Consider the following 22,002-nt stretch of genomic DNA (forward strand, 5'->3'; position numbering starts at 1 on the left):
CCCTGGTAACACAATTGTCTTGTAGTGGTGTGGGATAGGGCTAGTAATCCAAATTTGGGATCATTTGAGCCTCAGATCCAGTATCCCTAAAAATCAGCCATTTACAAATGACTTTTAATGTGTTCTTGTGCACAGCTGGGGCTCAGGCAAATCCCAGCTGAGATCAATCTTACCTATGGCAAGCTTACAATTCCAGGTTGGTGCATCATCAGCTTGAGCCAAAGCCAATGAAATGTGCATGTAGCTAGAGTAGGGCTTTGCTAACAGCTGTAGGGCTTGCATGCCATCTCTTGTCACAGTAACTGGGTGACTCAAGGTGACATGCTGTGGTCAGTGAATCTGACCATGCCCAGTGTAAATTTGAGCCCTACTCTTGGCAGTTTTCAGAGACGGTGGCATGGTCTACACTTACAAGTTGGAGAACATTAAATCAGCCCTGGGTGCCCTAACTCCTGAGGTGTCCTCACTGGCAAGGCATGTAGAGTGCCCACACTCCATGGCTGGAGTGCCCCTGGTAATCCACCTTCATGAGAAGCATAGAGCTTTCTGCACCCCAGCTGGAGTGCCGCAGTGCCAGTGTGCATGCCCTGGTCTATTAATGTGCTCTGATCGGCCTCCAAGAAGTGTCCCACAGTGCCTGTTCTAGCCACTCTGGTTATCACTTAGAAGTCTATCACCCTGCCCTCAGGTGACCAACTGTCAGACTGCCCTTTAAATTCTCTGGGAATTTTGAAGGTTTGCCCAGCAAGGTGTGGAATGCTCTCAGTGCATCTTTCTCTGTGACCATGCCTCCATGCACCAAGTGATCCCCAGTATGGAGCAATGACGAGGTGCTGGACCTCATCAGTGTTTCGGGGGAGGAAGCTGTCCATTCCCAGCTACGCTCCAGCCTTAGGAATTACGATACCTATGGGCATATATCAAGAGCCATGACCTGGATCCAGTGCAGGGTTAGAGTGAAGGAGTTGCAGAATGCCTACCACAAACTGCCGCTCCAGTGCTGCCCCCATGACCTCCTGGTTCTACAAAGAGCTGGATGAGATACTTGTGGGCAACCCCACCTCCACTCCAAAGAGCAACATGGACACTTGAGAGGCCGTGGCAGCCCAGAGTGCAACAAGGCAGGAAAAGGAGAGCGGGAGCGAGCGAGGGTGCTGAGGAGGAGGGGGGCCCAGAGCCAAAGGATGACCCAAAATCCCTAGATGCATGGAGGCAGGAGCTGTTTTCAAGCCAGGAGGAAGGTAGCCAGTCACAGCAGATGATGCTTGGGGAAGAACAAACAGCAGCCTAGTAAGTGGCCTTTATTTTGAGAAGAGGATTGTTGGGGCGAGGAGGGTTGCAGAAAGAAGGGTTAGGGCTGTATGCATGCCTAGATGCGGAATAGGGCATTGATGTGCTCTCTCTCACATCGTGGTAATCGGCCTCAGTGATCTCATTGAAGGTCTCATGCAGAAGCTAGGCAATCTGCCTGCGCAGGTTCCTTGGCAGAGCTACTGTGCTCCTTGTCCCAGTCAGGCTAACATGTCTGCACCACTGTGCGATGAGGGGGCGGGGGGGATCATTGCTGCACACAGGCATAAGGGCCAGGGTGGAAGCTGCATTGTTGCAGAAGACCCTCCCTTGCTTCCCAGGTCACCCTCAGAAGCAAGATATCTTCCAGGACAAACCCATCCTGTGGAAACTTTGGGGAGAAGTGTTGAGTATAGGGGCCCCCTGCAACTGTTAGCTCTTCCCAAAGCACAGGACCCCAGAGGACAGTATGGCCTCAGAACAATCAGTCCCCCCTGCCCCTCTGGTTACTCACCATTTCGGGGTTCTTGTGGGTTGTGTGTGCTCACCTTGGGACATGCAGTTTGTACTATTGTGTGCACTGTGCTTGTCTTTAAGTTAGTCAGAATCATTGCTCTGGCTTGTGTTAACAATGCTGCCTCTGTTAAATGTTGCATTTTGGCTTTATAGATGCAATCTTGAGATCCCAGCTATCCTTGTTATCAGTGGCCGAAAGGCTGCACAAACTCAGGAAGTGGCCGTGAAGAAGCAAGGAGGACCTTTTGCATGAAGTCATGCAGTAGTCCCTCACTGAGACCAAAAGGAGGGTGTGCCCAGAGCATGTGGATCGCTGGCAACAAACCACAGGGGGGCTCCTAAGCATTATGGAGCACCAAACAGACTTGATGCAGAAGCTCATAGCACTGAATACAGAGCAGATTTGCACCTCTTTCCCTTGTACCCCCATGTCACAGCTAACCCACTTTTCCCAACATCCAGTTTCTTATTGCCAGCAGGTGCCTCCAACACCTTCACCACCCAGCCCTGTAAACTATGATCCCTTCACTCAATCCCCATCACATGCATTTTAACCAGCCTGAAGTGCAGCACGCATTGCCCAGTACTCCAGGGAGAAAGGCTGAATATGAAAACAGGACATATGCAAATCTTATTGTCCCATTCCCCTTCCCCCACAGCACAGATAGGTCATGGTATGTGTTTCTCTCCAGCAGTTGTGTTTCTTTTCAGTACATCAGTTTTGGAAACATTCTTTATTGCATTAAGTAAAAGAGAGCATAGCCCAGGAAAGTAACAGGCACTACGAGTCAGTGTATCATATGTAGATGCTACTAGCACCTGAACCACTGCACTTCACTCTCATGCAGGGCACCAAACGTTACTGGTGGCTTTCAGCACCAAATTACTTCAAGGCATCCCTAATCCTTACTCCCCACAGTAGGCCCCTCTTAATAATCCTGGTCTCGGGCTGTTCAAATTCAGCCTCCAGATGTTGAACCTCAGTGATCCATGCCTAAGTGAAGCTTTCACTCTTCCCTTCACAAATGTTATGGAGGGTTTAGCACATGGCTCTAAGCATAGGGGTGTTGTCATCGGCCAGGTCCGGCTTCCTATACAGACAGCGCCAGCAGGCCTTTAAACAGCCAAAAGCACACACAGTCATTCTGCACCAACTCAGCCTGTCGTTGAACCGCTCTTTGCTGCTGTCAAGGCTCCCTGTGTAGGGTTTCATGAGCAATGGCATTAAAGGGAGGCAGGGTCTTCAAGGATCACAATGGCCATTTCAACTTGCTTTATGGTGATATTCTGGTCCAGGAAGAAAGTCTCAACTTGCAGCTTCCTGAACAGGCCTGTGTTCCAAAAGATGCGTGCGTCATGCATCTTTGCAGACCAGACTGCGTTAATGTCCATGAAATGCCCACAGTGATCCACATGCACATGGAGAATCGTCAAAATACACCCCTTCTGATTTATGTACCCAGCCGCTAGGTGGTCTGGTGCCAGAATTGGAATGTGTTTGATCTGTCGCCCCATGGCAGTTAAGGAAACCCATTTGTGCACAGCCATCTACAATGTCACGTACGTTGCCCAGAGTCACGGTTCTTCTAAGCAGGATGCAATTAAGGGCCCTGCGTACTTGCATCAACACTATTCCAATTGTAGACTTGCCCACACCAAAGTGGTTAGCGACCAATTGATAGCTGTCTGGAGTAGCCAGCTTCCAGATTGCAATCACCACATGCTTCTCCACCAGCAGGGCAGCTCTCAATCTCATGTCCTTGCACCATGGGGTGGGGGCGAGCTCAGCACAGTCCCATAAAAGTGGCTTTTCTCATCCGAAAGTTCTGCAGTCACTGCTTGTCATCCCAGACTTACACGACGATGTGATCCCACCATTCAGTGCTCGTTTCCCAAGTCCAAAAGCGGTATTCCATGTTGGTGAGCATGTTTGTGAATGCCACAAGCAATCTCGTGTTGTATGCATGTCAACATCATCAGCAGACTCCTCACTGTCACTTTGTAGCTTAAGGAGTAACTAGACTGCAATTTGTGACGTGCTGGCGAGACTCATCCGCATATTCCTCAGCAGTTCGGGATCCATTCCCGCAGACCGAAAGGGAAGACAGAGGACGCAGTACAAAAACTGTTGAGAGATGGCACCAAATGTGGATGGAAGAAAAGGGATTGCTGGGATGCAAAGCAATGCCTCACGGGGCATGGGGACAGGACCCAGGATGCCCTGCACCCCCACCCCACAAGCCTCAGTGCCAGAATGGGAAGAGATGCTCTGTGGTGTCCGCGGGCACCATGGCATCCACCGGTGCATTTGTGTGTGCCCACAGGACACCTGCCAAAATGCCACCAGGAAGAGTTGCCGTTTCTTGGCGGCAGTGCTTCTTCCCGCTGCTGCTTTTCGGTGGCAGCATTTCGGCTGCTGGGTGTTTGACGCCCGCCACAGTCTTCTGGGAATAGCGATATGCTATTCGCATAAAAAAGATTGGGGACCACTGCTCTGTGGGATAGCTGCCCATAATGTACGGCTCTGAATGGCATCACAGCAGCGACACTGTAGTGTGGACACTTCCTACAGCCACAGAAGGGGTTTTTTTCCAGTAGTATAGTAACACCTCCCTGATTAACTGTAGATATCAATACTGCCACATCTACAGTGCTGTTATCATCAAAAAGGACATTTGCTCTCTGAGGCCTGGTCAACATAGCTAAGGTGGTCAGGATGTGAAAATCCACACCCGACCTACATTACTATGCCAGCCTAACAGTGTAAATGCAGCAATGTTGATGGGAGAATGCTTGATGCCGGGAGGTAGTGTTCCTATACTGCCAAAAACAAACCTGGTCAGCATAGTCTACTCTATAGGACTACTCTTGGATTCCTTGCCGACACTGGGCTCTCCCCATCATAATGGCCATGACTAATGCTTTCTACCATCAAAGACCTGAACTTAGGTATTCATGCCTATATCACCTCTCAGGTGGACTACAGCAATGAGATATACCTAGGCATGATATCTGCAGCACCTCTCAGCAATACATGCAACTGTGAGCACACCACACCTGTCCTGTGCTCTCTACAGAATACTGAATCAAGGTCTTAGTCTTTATCTTCAAAGTACTCAAGGGCCCAGACCCTATCTAAAGTTCCAGGACAAAGTGTGATTGACAGCTTTGCTCCTCTCACACAGTGGAACTGTCAAACAGTACGAGTAAAGCTAGTCTCTGGTGTAGACAGAACTTGTTCCACAGTTTGTTGGAGACGGTAGAACCAACACTGCCCAGGAACCATTACAAGCCACTACTTTCTGTTTCAAGTGTAAGGCATTTCTTTGACCTTGCTTTCTCCACTATAAACAAGGCAAACAAACACCTTATCAAAGACACTCCATTGCCTATGCTTCCCCTTGTGGGGAAGAGGGTGGGAGAACATGACAGTGTAGTCACGTTACTTAATATACTATTAGAAGGTGCCAAGAGATATGAGGAGTATGGTATAAAAACCTATATAGACTAGAAGACAGCCTGGTATACCTCTGACAGTCTCCAGAACTCAATGCTGAAACAGCATATACTTATCCCTCAAAATACACGTGCATCTCTGTATCAGAGCAAGAGCCCTTCCTACCTGCTCCAACTGATCCTACCATTCAGTACAGTTACACCTAACAGTTAACGCACTCAGAGTGCATCTAGATTAGCAGAACCCAGCCAATGGAAAATATATTCATGTCCACTTATGGCACCCTCCCCCACTCCCCTTCTAGTGGTAATGTCAGCTCCAAGATTGTAGTTAATACAGTGTTGTAGGGGTGGCACCTATTTTAACTCTTGAACAAAACAGAAGATTAACAATTAAAAAAAACAAACACGCAAGCGCTGGTATGGGTGGTAGGCAAATTGGCCAAACTAGCTCTTAGACCTAAAAAACAGCATTCCAATGAATAAAGGCCATGCCTCATTTCACCTTTAAAGTGAAAAGAATAATAGACTTTCTGTTTTCATGTTCAGTTCTAAAGCTAGGCCTTTGCTGACAGTAACAATACACTTTTGGGAAGAGTATGTGAGTATTTACACTGTTCCTTGCTATCCTTATTTCCCCTGCACGACATGTGGGCCTTGATAAGCTATTTCCTACCAGGAGTAGCAAGCTTTTTTTTTTTTTTCCCTCCCCTCTCTGTGTGTGTGTGTTTGTTTTTGTTTTTTGGGGGGGGGAGGGTAGAACACTCTGGAGAACTAGCTTTTTATAGATCACAGCAATGCTCCAGGCAGACATCACTACTAAACAAAATTATAGGGGGCAGCTCTAATATGCTGTATTATAATGCACAGCATTAGCCCTGGGGTGGTCTCCAATTCATTTTAACTAGTAAGAGGCAGTTAGCAGCACATTCCTATCCAAGACGGGCTGAGAGAAGTCATGTACATGAGTTGACAAACCTGGGAGTAAATGGATTTATTTAAAAAAATACCGGTTTAAAAAAAAAAAAAACACCCAAAACAAACAAACAAGCAAGGTTAGAACTATCACCCATAGCATTGTAGTAGGATTTCTCCTCCCTCTACACCTTACATACAGTGGCCGCTTGTCCAGTTTCACCATGTCTGCTGACCTGATCTTGGCCTGTATCCTACACTACATATCTCCCACTGTCTTTATTTCCCCCCCCCCCAATTATTTGCCTCTCCCTTAAAGCAGCAATTGCTGAACATACACCATTACACTACAGATCCACCTTAATTTTCCTCATTGGACCAAAGCATCTAGAACTCACATTAAATGATTCATGTCCGTTACAAGTCAAACTTATCACAGAAGAATGTGTGGCAAAATGAAGGAAGCCAATCCATTACTGGTGGAGAAAGAGATAGGTTAATCATGGCATAGTGGGGCAATATGTTACTTTGCATATCACACAGGAGGAGCTACTCTCACTCTGTTGAACAACAGGGTTTTGAGAACTAGTATAGCAAGAATGTCTTCTGAAAAGCCAGTGAGGGAGAGAGGGAGGAGAGAAGTCTAGTCTGACCCACAGTGGAGAGTGGAAATATATAATAGGAACAAGCCGCTGGAAAAACAAACACCTGGCATTTTGAAACGAGTTTGGTATCAAACTATTGTATTGTCTAGCTATCATTAATTCCCTCCCCAACTGATTTTTTTTTTTTAATTATAGATTTCAGCTGTGGGGTTTTAGGCAGATTTAGACCAACAGTCTCTCTATGGCTTGCTGGACCGATTGAATCTGAGGCTTCAGTTGTGACCCTTCCTTGATGGTAATTGAGCAGGCAATGACAGGCCGGGAGACACCACATGCCCGGCCCAGGGCCTGCTTGGAGCGCACAAAGACATAGGGCACATTCTTGTCCTCACACAAGAGAGGGAGGTGCAGGATGATCTCCAGGGGCTCAGCATCTGCAGCCATCACAATGAATTCCGCTATTCCTCTGTTCAATGTTTTAGTGGCTGTAGAGAGAAAAGGAAGAGGATTAGGTCGAGGTCTTGCGGTGGAGCATATTAACACAAGAGAATGTTACGAAACACAAAAATCTATTTAGTAACAGTGAGTCTATTATTGGTAGATGCCATGATAATGTTACTAGGAGCCCTAGTTAAGGGCCAGGACCCCACTGAGCTGGGTGTTGTACAACCAGAACAGAGACAGTCCCGCCCCAAAGAGCTTGTGAAAATCTCCTGAGGAAAATGGTGGATTTGGTGTCATAAAAAACAAACAAACATGCATGCAGATTGGACAAGGCTGTAGGGAACATATTCTAGGAATCAAACCTGTATTGTGTGACAGGGAGGGAGTGAAGGAAGGTGATGTAAGCGATTGTATAGATAAAACTGATCCAACAACTGTTTTCATTCTATTTTTTATAATTAGGACATAGGAGTCCTATTTGTCTGGATCCTTCCCCAAAGCCAATAATGTCCAAACTTTCCTCCTCATGTATTGCCTTACCAGTAATGGAATATGTCTGCAGCCCCCTGGGCTAGGAGTACAGTCACAGCTGGGTTGGGGGCAGGTGGCTGAGTCGTGGCAAGGAGCAGGGCTGCAGCCAACGTCCAGGAGGAGCGCTAGGGCTGGATGCCCTCTCCCCCCATGGGGGCTGGACTGGGCCCCCCCGGACATTCCTCCAGACACCCCAGTTTGGGACCACTGCCCTAAACACTATCTGTTCTTATGCAGCACAGTAATGGGCATTACAGACAAATATTAAGGATGTAATCCTGACAAATTAGTCTCACCACCAACCAGCCATCTTCCATAACACTCTCCCGATACCCCTCCCCAAAACACGCACAGGAACTGTTATACCAACAGCCCTTTTTATGCTGTTAACAGAGAGGCAGGTGAAAGCTGCAGACAGTTTTGTTCCTGTTAGAATATTCTGTGGGGGGATGGACCCAAACATTTACACAAGCCAGAAACTGTATAAAACAATGTGAATTTGGAAGGGTGAATTACCAAACATCCTAATCCCACAGCTGTAGACGGGAAGCCAACCATCATCTGTAACATCTAGTGTGGTAAACTAGATACTCTAGGAATTATCTGGGGGAAGTTCTCTTGCCTCAGAGGTCAGACTTAGACGATCACAGTGATCCCTTCTGGCCTCAATCTATGAAACCCTTTCTTTACTTTCTGCAAACACAGCATGTTTTATAACAAACAGACCTCACCTTCATTGGCACCCTTGCGTAGCTGTTTGTAGTTGCAGGACTGCTGTACAAGGTCCAGCAGGGTTTTGGTGAGTTGTGCATCAGCTAGTGGGTAAGCTTTGGGGTTCACATCTGCCTCAGTCTAGAAAAAGGCAAGAATTACAAGAAGCAGAGGAAGGCTTCACTTGGAACATTCACAGGCAGGTACTGAGTTGAACACATCCAAACTTCCTAGAACCACAGGTTCACATCCTGCCAGGATCAACTCAGTCCCTGATTCTTCTGAAAGACCTACACAAAATCTATCTGCAGATGAGACAGGAAACACTGAGATCTCAACTGCTCTGTATGGACACTAAAGATTGCCTGGCATCCCAAAGTTACATACACACACAGGTTTGTTCTCAATCCTAAACCAAAGTTCCCCTCTACATGCTGTTGTTTCACATATACCATACCAATTCCAGCCCAGACGTAGTTCAACAGTGAGCCCTTTGTAATTTCATGTGTGATGTTAATATAAAATGTTTATCTGCCAACATAGGGAGAGCAATTGCACATTTTTAGATCTGAACTTAAAAGAATAATCCTCTTAAGAGAGTCAGGCACCAGGTTTATTTTGCAAAGGCATGTTTTCAATATTAAGAAGGGAATGTTCTGAGAACAATTCAAAAGGAAATTTTCTACTTAACACTTCTCCCTTCTGCCCCCCGCAAGTGTTGGAACAATTCTGTGCTAGCGCATAACAAGCGGGAATTAAAATCAACCATGCTAGTTTGTGTCCATGATAAGTGAAGACAAACAGACAGCATCAATAGGGGAAGAGTTAGAATTCTTTTCTGTTTTAATTAAGGCTTTTCTAAAACCTTAAGTTAACAATTAAGCTGTTCTAGATACGCACAAATAAGTGACAGGATTTTTGAGGCCCTTCTGTAACAGGGACATGCTTCTGCTCAGGGTCAGCTCTACTACATAGGTAGCCAGATACATAGTAAATACTCAGATAGGTGATTGTGGAACTGAAAGGAAATTACACAGGTTTGTCTAGACAGAGACAGGCACAAGAACATCTCAAACTGGAGAAGCAGAGCTAAGAAAGGCACAACAGGATACTCCTAAAGGAGAGGTTTCAGAGTAGCAGCCGTGTTAGTCTGTATTTGCAAAAAGAAAAGGAGTACTTGTGGCACCTTAGAGACTAACAAATTTATTAGAGCATAAGCTTTCGTGAGCTACAGCTCACTTCATCGGATGCATCCGATGAAGTGAGCTGTAGCTCACGAAAGCTTATGCTCTAATAAATTTGTTAGTCTCTAAGGTGCCACAAGTACTCCTTTTCTTTTTCCTAAAGGAGAGTGTGTGATCTGGTGGCTAGAACACTGTGTGCAACTTGGGAGACCAGGGTCACGTGCCACTGGATGGCTCGGTGAGCTTTGGCAAGTCTGTCACCTCTTTCTCTCTCTGTTTCCCCTCTGTAAAGTGGTTTGAAATCTACAGACAAAAAGCACTATAAGAACTAAATATGGTTATTGCTACACGAACTTTCGCTGTAAGTTACCCCTTTAAATAACCCCTTATTATGGTCAATTAACATTCAATAAACGGAGACTCACGCTGTGAAATAATCAGCAACATCCTGTACTGGTGTCATACAAGGCAGGGGAGAAGCATAACCTTCATTTGTTCCCACCCAGCCCTGTACCCCCCCCCCCCCCCCCCCACACACACACCAAGAGGTGGGGAGGCAGCATAGCATCCTGCTGCTCTTCGCAAACTCCCACCCCACCCAACGGAGGAGCACGTGGGCAGCAAAGGGGCTGAGAGAGAATCGGGACACAGGGCTCAGAGGAGGGCGAGCAGTTGCCCACACAAAAGCCACAGGACATGGCCGCAGTTTGCTGTGACCGGCCAGCGGCCCTGTGCGCGGCAGCTGGAATCATGGAGGGGCGCTGAGATACACGCCCCCCACCCCAGCGGCCTCGTCCCCCGCCCACATGGCGGCGCCTGTGCTCCACGTGCCCCGGCCCAGGCAGGGCTCCCGGGAGCCAGCCCGGCGATCCGCCGCCGTGCGCACGCTGCTCGCAGAACGCGGAGTGTCCCAGCGTTCCGCCCGCCTCCCGCCACGTGCTCTGCCACCAGCTCACATGGGCCACCGCGGCCTGGGCGCCACTCACCATGGCTGCGCTGTAGGCGAACCGAGCCCTTCCCTGTGTGGAGCGGCGCGATCCTCTCGGCCCGAAAGCTTCACGGAGGAAAAAAACCTAAAATGCTCTAAATGCGTCGCGCCCGGAAATGAGGTTTAGCCGAGCCCGGCCGGGGAGGGGAGCCAGGAGAGACTCTCACCTTAAAGGGCCAGCGCTGCTCTTTTTAAAAACCAGCCGGGTCTAAGGTCCTGGATATACGTGGGTTGTGTTGTGTTGTGCATTGCGCCCCCTGCGCGTGATCAGATCCCCAGACAGAAGCAACAATTCAGGAACCAGAGGCCTGCTTCGCTTGCAGCTGAAAGAGATTTTTGGCTGTCTTCAGTATCCTGCTCAGTCTGGGATTTCCACGTAGAGATTGTTATGCTGGAGGTTAGAGGCAGAGCTGAATTCTGATTTCAAATGCATTCTGAATAGAAAGACAAACCTACTCACACTACACAAGGCACATAAATTATTCAGGTACAGGAGGGGGTAGGCAACCTGCGGCAGGCCAGCTGAGTTTCAGCGGCAGTCATGCTGACGGAGTCCTGGCCACTGCTCTGGGGGGACTCTGCATTTTAATTTAATTTTAAATGACGCTTCTTAAACATTTTAAAAACCTTATTTACTTTACATACAACAATAGTTTAGTTATATATTACAGACTTATAGAAAAATACCTAAAAACGTTAAAATGTATTACTGACATGTAAAACCTTAAATTAGAGTGAATAAATGAAGACTTGGCACACCACTTCTGAAAGGTTGCCGACCCCTGGGGTACACTTTGGAGTAACGGGGTGAAATTTTAACTGGGCATCAACATATGTTTCTAACAGTGCAATCTTTCAGATGACTGAATCCTCTCCCAAAGAAAGAGGTGGACGCTTTGTTGACAATATACTGAAGGATACAATTCCCTACTAGGCAGGGTATGGAGAATGAACAAGATGTGACTGAAAAGTATATCAGGTTTCAGAGTAGCAGCCGCGTTAGTCTGTATTCGCAAAAAAGAAAAGGAGTACTTGTGGCACTTTAGAGACTAACAAATAAATTTGTTAGTTTCTAAGGTGCCACAAGTACTCCTTTTCTTTTTTGAAAAGTATATGTCATTACAATTTTAATTTCTGTTGCTTTAGACTCTAAGGACTTGCTTTTCAGAACAGCTGATAATTCATAGTTTAGCTGAAGGCTCTGAGAGCTGTCGCACTTTGGAAAACCAGAGAGAGAGTGTTGGTTAAAAGATCAATATACACCTATTGCTGGGCAGGCAGCAGGCGCGTTGCATGGACAGTGGCTCCGCTAGGGGACGGGCTCAGGCCCGGGATGGAAAGAAAGGTGCGGAGGGTGATGTGTGTGGCCCTTTAAGGACAGAGGGAGCCGGAGAGGAATCAACTGCCTCCTTCGCCTGGGCCCCGCCCTCACCTCCGGGATGCACGTGCTCGGAACGCACAGAGCTTCTCCCCATGCGCCAAAACGAAACTCCGCCCCTCCAATTACGCATGCGCAGGTCTTTCCCCGCCAATTCTCTGCTTTTCTGTCCCCCCTAAGCACGTGACGCCTACTGGCGGCGAGGCCTGGGCGGCGCGCGATGGAGGCGGGGACGGGGCTGCTGGTCTGCGAGCGGCTCCACGCGCGCCACGACTCGCGCTGGCTCCTGCTGTTGCCCCCGGCGCTTTGCCTGGCCTGCGTCATCGAGACGCTGGGGGACGGCGGCGCCTCGGTACGGAGCCCAGCCAGGCCCACCCCGCGCCAGCGCGCCCCGCCCCCGCCTGTCGGGACAGGCCGCTGGGGGCGGAGCGGGCTCGGGTTCCACACCCGCCTCCAGCGCGTCCCCACACGTCTCCCCGAGCCGGCCCAGCCCCGCCCCGCCCCCTGCCTAGTCCGGCTCGGCGCCCCGCCAGCCCCGCCCCGTGCGCAGCCAGGCTTGGCTCGGCTCCCGCCGGTCCGGCCGGCTCCCCGCCCCCAGCCGGTCCAGTCTCGCCCGGAGTCTTGCCTGGCCCGGCTCCTTTCCGCCCCCTGCCGGTCCATTCCTCCCAGGTCCCCTTCAGATGGGACGGCCTCTGTGACTTGCGTCCTGGTCTCTGATGGGGGAATAGGGCTCGTGCCCTGCTGCGTTTCTGGGCTCCAGCACGGGTCAGTCGGGCACCTCGGCACGCTGGGCTGTCGTCCCCTTGTCTTCTTCGGCCCCTTTGCATGTCATGAGGGAGATCTCCAGTGATACTTTTCATTCCATCTTCAACCTTCAGCTGGTGCGCAAGAAGCACGTGCTGTCTTGCTTCCGGGATGTCCTGGCCTGGCATGCCGTGCCAGTTCTCCAGCTGCTAGCACAGGAGGAAAGGGTGTGTGTCCATTTCATAGGAACCCTCTTTGGTAAGAGCACCCCCTTTATGTTAACTAATACCGCTAACGGGGGAAGGCAGTGCTGATCTTTACTTTTCTGGGATCCCTCTGCCTCAGTGCTCCCTGTTTCTCTCTGCCCCATCTTGACTTTCAAAGCTCTGTGTCATGAATACTACACTCCCGGAGAAACACTATGCCTGCACCAGATCATACAGAACGCAAGTTTTTCTCATCCAGCTGGAGGCAGAACCAGCATATCTGTGTGGATCATGCTCCTCTTTTTGTTTCCTTTTTAAAGTCTTGCTACAAACAGAGAGCTTTTGGGGGTTATGTCTCTTCCCAGAATGCACTGCTGTTCTTCCACAGCACTGTCAGAGGTATAGAATAGATGAGACTGTAGCTTTGGGATGAAGTGGTAGAAAACCAAAGGGGTCTGGGTGGAAAGAACACATTGTGTGGTTTAACAGCACAATATCCAAAACACTAATCTGTATCACAGGTTTCAGAGTAGCAGCCGTGTTAGTCTGTATTCGCAAAAAGAAAAGGAGTACTTGTGGCACCTTAGAGACTAACAAATTTATTAGAGCATGCATCCGATGAAGTGAGCTGTAGCTCACGAAAGCTTATGCTCTAATAAATTTGTTAGTCTCTAAGGTGCCACAAGTACTCCTTTTCTTTTTACTAATCTGTATGATACCTTTTCAACCCATATCTCTGAATTTGTAGAAATTCTCATTGAAGCTTAAGGGCCATTCACCTGCTCCTTTCCAATCAGCATCACAGTAGAGCAGGGATTAGAAGAGGCGTCTTTCCAAGAATGATCTTTGCTGGACAGAGCATATGCATGATCAGTTTTTGTTTGCATCACAGCCCTTGCAGGAAGAGTTGCAAAGGAATGTTGGCCCATTGAACAAAGGAATAGTAAGGGAAGGGGAAGGTGGTGGGGTGCATAGAGGTCCCAGAAGCTGGTTATTTCACTGAACAAATATTGGATTCTCTGTTTCTGCCTTGTTACTCCCCAGATCTCCTTTACACTTGAGATTTTTCTTGCTCTTTAAGGGAAAATACATCTCAAGATCGCTCCCTCTTGTTCTTCTATCCTGGCACATTGAATAATTTCAGTGGTGTTTTCCTATTTTATTTGTATATATGATGCTGTGCGTTGTTCGGAACACAGCTTTGTAGATTTTAATAATTTTATTCACAGAGGTTATACCGAGCACAGTCTGTGCATTTGGCCCAGTATAAATGTGAAGGAAGCAGCCCTTGCCCTGAGGAGTTTACAGACAATTCAGACCTAGATAATATAGTGCTAACACTAAACACACACGAATCCAATAACTTAAGAGGCCAATGCGTGCTTTAAAAACAGGCAATAGCATAAAAAAATACCACTTCTCTATATTTTGGAAGGCTTACTGTAGAGAGGTTTTTGGGGTAGGAACTGTCTTTTACTGTATGTTTGTACAGTGCTTGGCACAATAGGGTCCTAACTGGGGCCTCTGGGTGTCACTGTAATACATATAATCAATAATAATAAGTATTAAAGAGGGATTGGAATGAGCTGATTTTGGTTTTTTTGGTACACTACCTGTGGGAGGGAGGTCCAAGGGTAAGGGCAGCAGCATGGGAAAGGCAAAACGACCAATGTGGTGGAGTAATAATTGGCCCTACAAATGTATGTAATTAAGAACTCAACTGTAAAAAGTATCAGAGTAGCAGCCATGTTAGTCTGTATTCGCAAAAAGAAAAGGAGTACTGTGGCACCTTAGAGACTAACAAATTTATTAGAGCATAAGCTTTCGTGAGCTGTAGCTCACGAAAGCTTATGCTCTAATAAATTTGTTAGTCTCTAAGGTGCCACAAGTACTCCTTTTCTTTTTGTAAAAAGTATGTGAAAGTTCCTAAAATGTCAAAGTAACCTATCAAGAATAAATGTTAATGGGAAAAGATATGAAAGGGAGACAGAAAAACTGAATTAGTCTAAACAAAAAGGCTACGGATGTAACTCAAGGATGGTGTTTGTTTGTTTTTTAAAGTGTAAAACCAGTTGTCAAGGCTGAATCCCCACTCTGTCATTTAGAGTGCAAAAGGTGGGGGCCCGCAAGGATTTTAAAAATTAATACTTGCCACTCCAGGCTTGTATTAAACTCCCAAGGTTACACTTTTTCTCTGACCTTGGCTTGGTAAACGCTACCACCACCCAAATGCAAAAAAAACCCCTTGGACCCTGGAAGGAGCACTTGGGAATTCCTCCCTGTGGGATACCCTTAGGCCTTTCACCCCATCCCCCTGGGGAAGAGCTGAGAAAGAAAACAAAGGAAATTAGCTGTTGCTACCAGCTAATCAAACATCATGCACAAACCTCTTAGGACACCAAAAATCCCATCCTATTCTTAAAAAAGGTAAAAGTTATTTAAAAAAAGAAAGAAAGAAAATACGTTTGGAACTTAGGCTTTTTGCTAGATCTTAAAAGAAACAGTTACAGAAAATAAGCATCAAGATAGCTCTCTTGAGGTTCAGCTTAAAGGTTACAAGCAAAACCAAAAGAAAAGGAGTACTTGTGGCACCTTAGAGACTAACAAATTTATTAGAGCATAAGCTTTCGTGAGCAGCTCACGAAAGCTTATGCTCTAATAAATTTGTTAGTCTCTAAGGTGCCACAAGTACTCCTTTTCTTTTTGCGAATACAGACTAACACGGCTGCTACTCTGAAAAAAGCAAAACAAAAGCATCTAGGGTTAGCACAGAGGAGATCCACAAGCCAAAATAAAGAAATACATCTAATCGCGTCTATTTAAACATGCCCTGTCCAATGATTTCTTCTAGATATGGAAGATGAATTCCTGCTTATAGCATTGCTGCTCCCTCTCGTTCTCTGGAGACAAAGGGAAAGTTTCTTTCTCAATTTTAAAAAAATTCTACCTTCCCATTGGCTCTTTTGGTCAGGTGGCCACTTTTTTTTTCTTTACCTGGGGGACTTTTTAACCCTTTACAGGTAAAGCAAGTAGAAAACAGCTACCAAGAGGGATTTTACAGCTAACTGTCTGCCTGGGTGTCCATCAAAGGGAGCTGCCCCTCCCCCCCACTTCATTTATCACACCGGAAAAACAAAATTGATGTATCAAAATCTAGGCCTAATTGGTAGACAAAATAATGTGACATTCCACTGGTGTTATCCGGACCGCTGATTTGCTAGGTCACTCCAATCCTTTACTCTGGGAATTAGCCTTACCCTACTGTGCTGTGAGAACCCCAATTCCTGGGCTGTTCACACACAACCTCTGGTATGTAAGCTGCTCCTTGGATTGTGCAATCGAATGACACTAGCCAATATCTCTGGTCCCAGACACAACCCTAGGAACCGCTGTCTTGAAGTGTCCAGTTCTGCCCGCTAGACGTTGCAAGCTTATATGAGTTCAACAATTTAACAAAGAAATTGATATGTACCCAGGCTTGTTATCCCAAGGGGAGTCTCTGACACGCCTCAAACCAAACACACTGCTTTAGGTAGAATAAACAGACAGATTTATTAACTACAAAGCTACATTTTAAGTGATTATAAGTCAAAGCACAACAAATCAGATTTGGTCAAATGAAATAAAAGCAAAATGCATTCTAAGCTGATCTTAACACTTTCAATGCCCTTACAAACTTAGATGCTTCTTACCACAGGCTGGCAGGTTGCTCTTCAGCCAGGCTCTCCTCTTTGATCAGTGCTTCAGTCGCTTGGTGTGGTGTCTGTAGATATAGGTGGAAGAGAGAGGAAGAGCATAGCAAACATCTCTCCCTTTTATCACGTTCTTTCTTCCCCCTTGGCTTTGTCCCCCCTCCCCCCTTCAGAGTCAGGTGAACATTACCTCATCACAGTCCCAAACTGACCAAAGGAAGGGGGGCGACTCACTCTAGAGTCCAACAGATCCTCTGTTGTTGCTTAGGCCAGTGTCCTTTGTTCCTGTGAGGCTGGGCTGGGTTTGTTCCATACATGCCCTGATAAGGTGTGAACTGCCCCTCTACTTTTGGAGAGTTTTTGTCTGGGCTTTTTTTAAGCCATGAGGACACATTTTCAGCCTCATAACTATATACATGAAATTACAACCTATAATATTACTGTAACAATAATTACTATGTCTAGTATCAGAGGGGTAGCCGTGTTAGTCTGGAGCTGTAAAAGCGGCAAAGAGTCCTGTGGCACCTTATAGACTAATAGACGTATTGGAGCATAAGCTTTTGTAAGTGAATACTCAGTTCATCAGATACATCCGACAAAGTGGGTATTCACCCACGAAAGCTTATGTTCCAATACATCTGTTAGTCTATAAGGTGCTACAGGACTCTTTGCCAATAATTACTATAATATCATGATAACAATGCCCAACACATCATGAGCCTTCCGAAGACACCCAACATGACAAACTTTGCATTAAATACCACACAATCATAAGGATGAACATGGGGGTGTTGGGTGTTTCCACGAGGTACAGAACGTCACACACTCCTTATGTGGTTCTTAAATTAAAAAACTTTGGAAGAAAAATTGGCTACTGAATGAAGCGTCACCATCATGGCTGCCACTCCGATGATCTACAGGGACCCCAGGCTTTCATCATCCATATCCTAAAAAATGTTCAGACCAAACTAGGCCAAAAAAAAGACCCAAATGACATTGCCACCTCTACTGGTTCCAACTAAATCTCAAACACCACCTAAAATAAAACAAAATCAAATGTTAACAAGAACAGCAACACCAACAGCTCAAGCCTCTCTCAACCAATTTCTTCTCTTGTCACTAAAAGAACAGTTATTACCATTTAAAAACTGTCAAACAAAGGGTTTTTTTCCTTCTAAAAACTCGCTCCAGCTAATTCCCCTCTCCCCCAAAAAAAGTTGTTTAAAATAAAAACCTTGTTTAATACTTTACCTTTCAAATCCTTTAACTGTTTTCCTTTCTTTGCTTTATCTTTAATTTAAAAGTTTTTTTAAAATATAATGGTATGTTTGCCATGGTACTAAGCAGGCTGAAGTCTCTGTATATCAAACCCCAGACCTGGTTTAATACTGTTTAAAGTTGAACAGTGACTGGGTTATGTTAACACCTTTAACCCATTTATTTAATCTAAATCAATTCTATGTTGGAAAAGGATAAAAAAGGAGGGCGTTTTGGGAGGAACATAGGCAGAAGAAAGGGAGATTAAAAGTGAAAGAGGGAAGAGATGTAGGCTCGGGTATTGTGAAGGACCATGATGGTGGGCATGAATAGTCTGAATTTAATGTGGAAAGTGAAAGGAAGCTAACTCTACAATATTCAGTAATAAAGGTAATTGATCCTATGACCTAGAGGGGATGGGATGAGGCAGGAAATAAAACTGCTTTCTCCCGATCTAGTGTCTCAGTACTGTTCAGTTGATCAGCTGTTTTATGTGGAGGGTTTTTGTCCTTTTGAAGCATCAGAAGCAAAAGGACAAAACTAGAACTAGAAATACTGTTGGTGGAACAGGCCCGGTATGGCAGAAGAAGGGATTGTGGTAGACCAATGCTATAATGTGGAAGGAGGTGGGGTACTGGATTAGAAGTCTCATCTGGTGCAGCAGAAGGTGGGATGATGGCCAAATCTTATTTTCCGGTTGTGAAAATAAAAAATTATGATGAACAGTTCTGTAACAATAGGTTCAGTTTACCTCTGGAATAGTCTCCACGGGAATGTGAATTTCTAATACTGATGGTGTTTAACTTTAGACTAGATAATCTGTTTGGAAGCGTTCACTGCTGTAAGGGAACAGGAACAAAACAGTTTATGGCAGGAGTGAGTAGAACATAAGAGACTGATCTGACAGACAGTCTGTAACTTCTGGGATTCTGGGTAGTGTGCTGTATGTTTCTAGAAACAGACTTTTGTGAGTTGGATTTAATAATACCAGCCGCAGACACTCAGATACACTGGTGATGGGGGTTGGGTAGGTACCTAGGTGGGTGGAAACAATTATTTTAGCAAAAAAAAAAATCTCTCACTATACCCCCTAAAAATAAAAACACAGCAAACAAGTTAAAATATTACAAGTTAGGTTGTATGTTTCAGCATCTTGTGAACTGGATACAGGGAGCACCTTGTATCCTGCTCCCATCGAGCAATGTCCTCTCATTCTTGACCAGAAAGACAGGTTGGTCTCATGTGAAGCAGGGCTAATAAATGGGTAAAATGCGAGAGTCCTGAACGGTCCCCAGATTTCTTTCAAAATCAGAGATTACAAGCCCCAACACTGATGATCTCAAATGGGAGATATATTACATAATTGTGGTTTATATGTGAGTTAATCTTTCAGGGATGTTGCATGCAGCAGAAGACAGTAGTGCACTGGATCTACCCACTGAAGGTGAGAGGGAGGTTCTGGGTCTCACTGGCAGGTTGGGAAGAGGAATCAACTGTATCTGGTCTGATGCTGGTATTGAGAGTCTCAGCAACTTCACAAATTGAAGAGAGCAGCTGTTCCCTCTCGTTGCCAGGGTGCTTTGCATGCACAGTGAGAGGGGAATCGTCTCCTAAGAGTTGTTTTTGGGGGAAGCACACCCACAGCTCATTTAATCTTTGGCATTTCTGCTGACATTGGTGTCTTTCTCACAAAAATCTTAAGACCTGACCTGAGAAGTAACCAGCTCTCTTCAGGGAGGGTAACAATTTTCAGTCAGTAGGAATGTGGGCTGGACTTGACGTGGTGACACAGAGGTAAAGTGTCTGTGTCACATTACTAATCCTCTGAGATGTGCACACTCCCAAACTGTAAAACTGTTTAACTTATTGGTGCCTCATACCTGAAGGTTTTCATAGATTTTAAGGCCAGAAGGGACTGTTAGATGCTATTTGCACCTCATTTTTGGCTTTACTAACAAAACAACCGGTGAGTTGCATGAAGAAAGACAACTGCTTTCCCAGTAAAAAAAAAAACTGTATAACCTCCTGTCCTGGATGGTCACCTCTTGCCTGATATGAAGAACCAAAACAATTTCTGACATGTTTAGATCACAGGCTTTACATGGGCATAAGGAACATTCAGTCTGACTTAAGAGTAAAAGTTTTCCAGCAGAAAACCAGACAAGAAAGCTATTATGAGGGTAATACACAGAGAATGGAGTCAGGGTACAGTAACTCCTCACTTAAAGTCGTCCCGGTTAATGTTGTTTCGTTGTTACATTGCTGATCAATTAGAGAACATGCTTGTTTAAAATTGCGCAATGCTCCCTTATAACTTTGTTTGGCAGCCACCTGCTTTGTTCACTGCTTGCAGAAAGAGCAGCCCGTTGGAGCTAGCTGGTGGGGGCTTGGAAATAGAGGGGACCGGAAGCCCCCCAATCAGCTCCCCTAAGTTCCCTGTGCGGCAGCTGCCCAGCAGGCTACCAGTTGCTGGGCAGTTCCGCTGTCCCTCCCCCCACTGCCGTGTGCTGCTCCTGCCCTCTGCCTTGGAGCTGCTCCTGGGAGCTTTCTGCTTGCTGTGTGGGGGGGAGGGAGTGGGGTGCTAATGTCAGTGTGTCCCCCTCCTCCCCACTCCTTTACCCCATCTCCACAGAGCGGGGGAACACACAACAGGGCTCAGGACAGAGGGAGCTTGCTGGCAGCAGCAGCTGTCTCAACATGCTGATCTACTTTAAAAGGCAGTGTACTGTATTTAGAGTGGGGCCAGCGTACTTAAAGGGGCAATGCACGTCTCTCTCTCACACACAGTATGTGTCTCTGTCTCTCTCTGCCATGCTGTCTCCCCTCCCTCCATTCCTGCTACCTTGTACAGTGTGAGGCTACATTAACAAAAATGTGTTAACCTTTGCGGGCTAAGCCAAGTGCTAGTTCATCATTTAGCAGTAATGCATTCCCTGGGAAATATGCCACCCTCTTCTACCCTCTGACTTCACCATCTCAACCAAGCTTCTCAATCGTCATTGCTGTGTACAGTATTAAATTGTTTAAAACTTATACTGTGTATATGTGTGTGTATATATATAGAATATAGTTTTTTGTCTGGCGAAAAAAATTTCCCTGTAACCTAACCCCCCCCATTAATTCTTTTGGGGAAATTGGATTCACTTACCATCGTTTCGCTTAAAGTAGCATTTTTCAGGAACATAACTACAATATTAAGCGAGAAGTTACTGTATATTGTTTGATATTATATGAAGGGTTGTTGTGGGTTTTTCTTGCTCCCATTGTGTGGTTTGTTTTGGGCATTTTATACTTTTATGGAACATACTTTTTTCCGTTTATATTGTTATAGTATTCAGTGACACGTTAAAAGTGAAGTGTGGTTAACCATTTGAATAAGTTACTAGGGAACTTGGTGGATTCTCCATCTCTTCAGGATTTCAAGTCAAGACTTTGGACCTTTCTGGAAGAAGTGCTTTAGCCAAACACAAGTTACTGGCTCAATACAGATGTAACAGGGTAAAATTTTAAGGCCTTTGTTATGCAGGAGACTAGATGATCTAACAGTCCCTTCTGGCCTTAAAATCTATGAAAACCTTCAGGTATGAGGCACCAATAAGTTAAACAGTTTTACGGTTTGGGAGTGTGCACATCTCAGAGGATTAGTAATGTGACACAGACACTTTACCTCTGTGTCACCACGTCAAGTCCAGCCCACATTCCTACTAGGGCAGATGGAATAAGGTTTTCTTACAGTTACTGTGAGCCAAAAATAAGAGGTCTTAATTGGTGCTGAGGAGGTGGAAAGATACAATTGGGACACCAATCTGAAGATATAGGACTTGATACACAGAATAATCACAATTGGTGTAAATAACACTTAGCTGTTATCATCAGTAGACCTTAAAGCACTTTACAAAAGAGATCAGTATCATCATCCTATATTTGGGGAAACTGAGGGAGAAAAGTGGTTTAGTAGCACTCACCCAGCAACAGAGCTGGGACTCAAACACAGGTCTCCAGAGTCCTAATTCAGCCCCCTGTCCACTAGGTTATTACAGTCTGGTCTGAACAAGACCACAGGTACTATTGAAGAGCCTGATACT

The 22,002-nt window shown here is 46.0% G+C and overlaps 2 protein-coding genes across 14 annotated transcripts in view; one reads left to right on the forward strand and one right to left on the reverse strand.

The window, feature by feature from the left end:
* Positions 1-6,240: 6,240 nt before the first annotated feature.
* Positions 6,241-10,845, reverse strand: SNU13 (small nuclear ribonucleoprotein 13). The gene is made up of 3 exons (XM_038384518.2): positions 10,639-10,845; positions 8,489-8,609; positions 6,241-7,267 (listed from the first exon to the last, which is right to left on the reverse strand). Exons 1-3 carry the CDS (start codon positions 10,639-10,641, stop codon positions 7,005-7,007), a joined length of 387 nt encoding a protein of 128 aa, XP_038240446.1. The 5' UTR covers positions 10,642-10,845; the 3' UTR covers positions 6,241-7,004.
* A 1,308-nt stretch (positions 10,846-12,153) lies between these two features.
* The window catches only part of MEI1 (meiotic double-stranded break formation protein 1), a 66,010-nt gene continuing 56,161 nt past the window's right edge, over positions 12,154-22,002 (forward strand). For 8 of the 13 annotated variants that reach the window (XR_006273724.1, XR_006273723.1, XR_006273725.1 and 5 more), the window contains exons 1-3: positions 12,186-12,370; positions 12,897-13,020; positions 19,311-19,361. Coding sequence is in view for 10 of the 13 variants with exons in the window: in XM_043490704.1 (XP_043346639.1) it covers positions 12,239-12,370; positions 12,897-13,020; positions 19,311-19,361 (307 nt within the window). In the remaining 3 variants the exon portion in view is untranslated. Of the gene's footprint in view, positions 12,371-12,896; positions 13,021-19,310; positions 19,362-22,002 lie in introns of all 13 variants that reach the window. The other 5 variants (XM_038384530.2, XM_043490714.1, XM_043490710.1 and 2 more) reach the window with 2 other exon arrangements.

The sequence above is a fragment of the Dermochelys coriacea genome, chromosome 1 (genome assembly GCF_009764565.3).
Source record: "Dermochelys coriacea isolate rDerCor1 chromosome 1, rDerCor1.pri.v4, whole genome shotgun sequence".
In the NCBI taxonomy this organism is placed as follows: Eukaryota; Metazoa; Chordata; order Testudines; family Dermochelyidae; genus Dermochelys; species Dermochelys coriacea.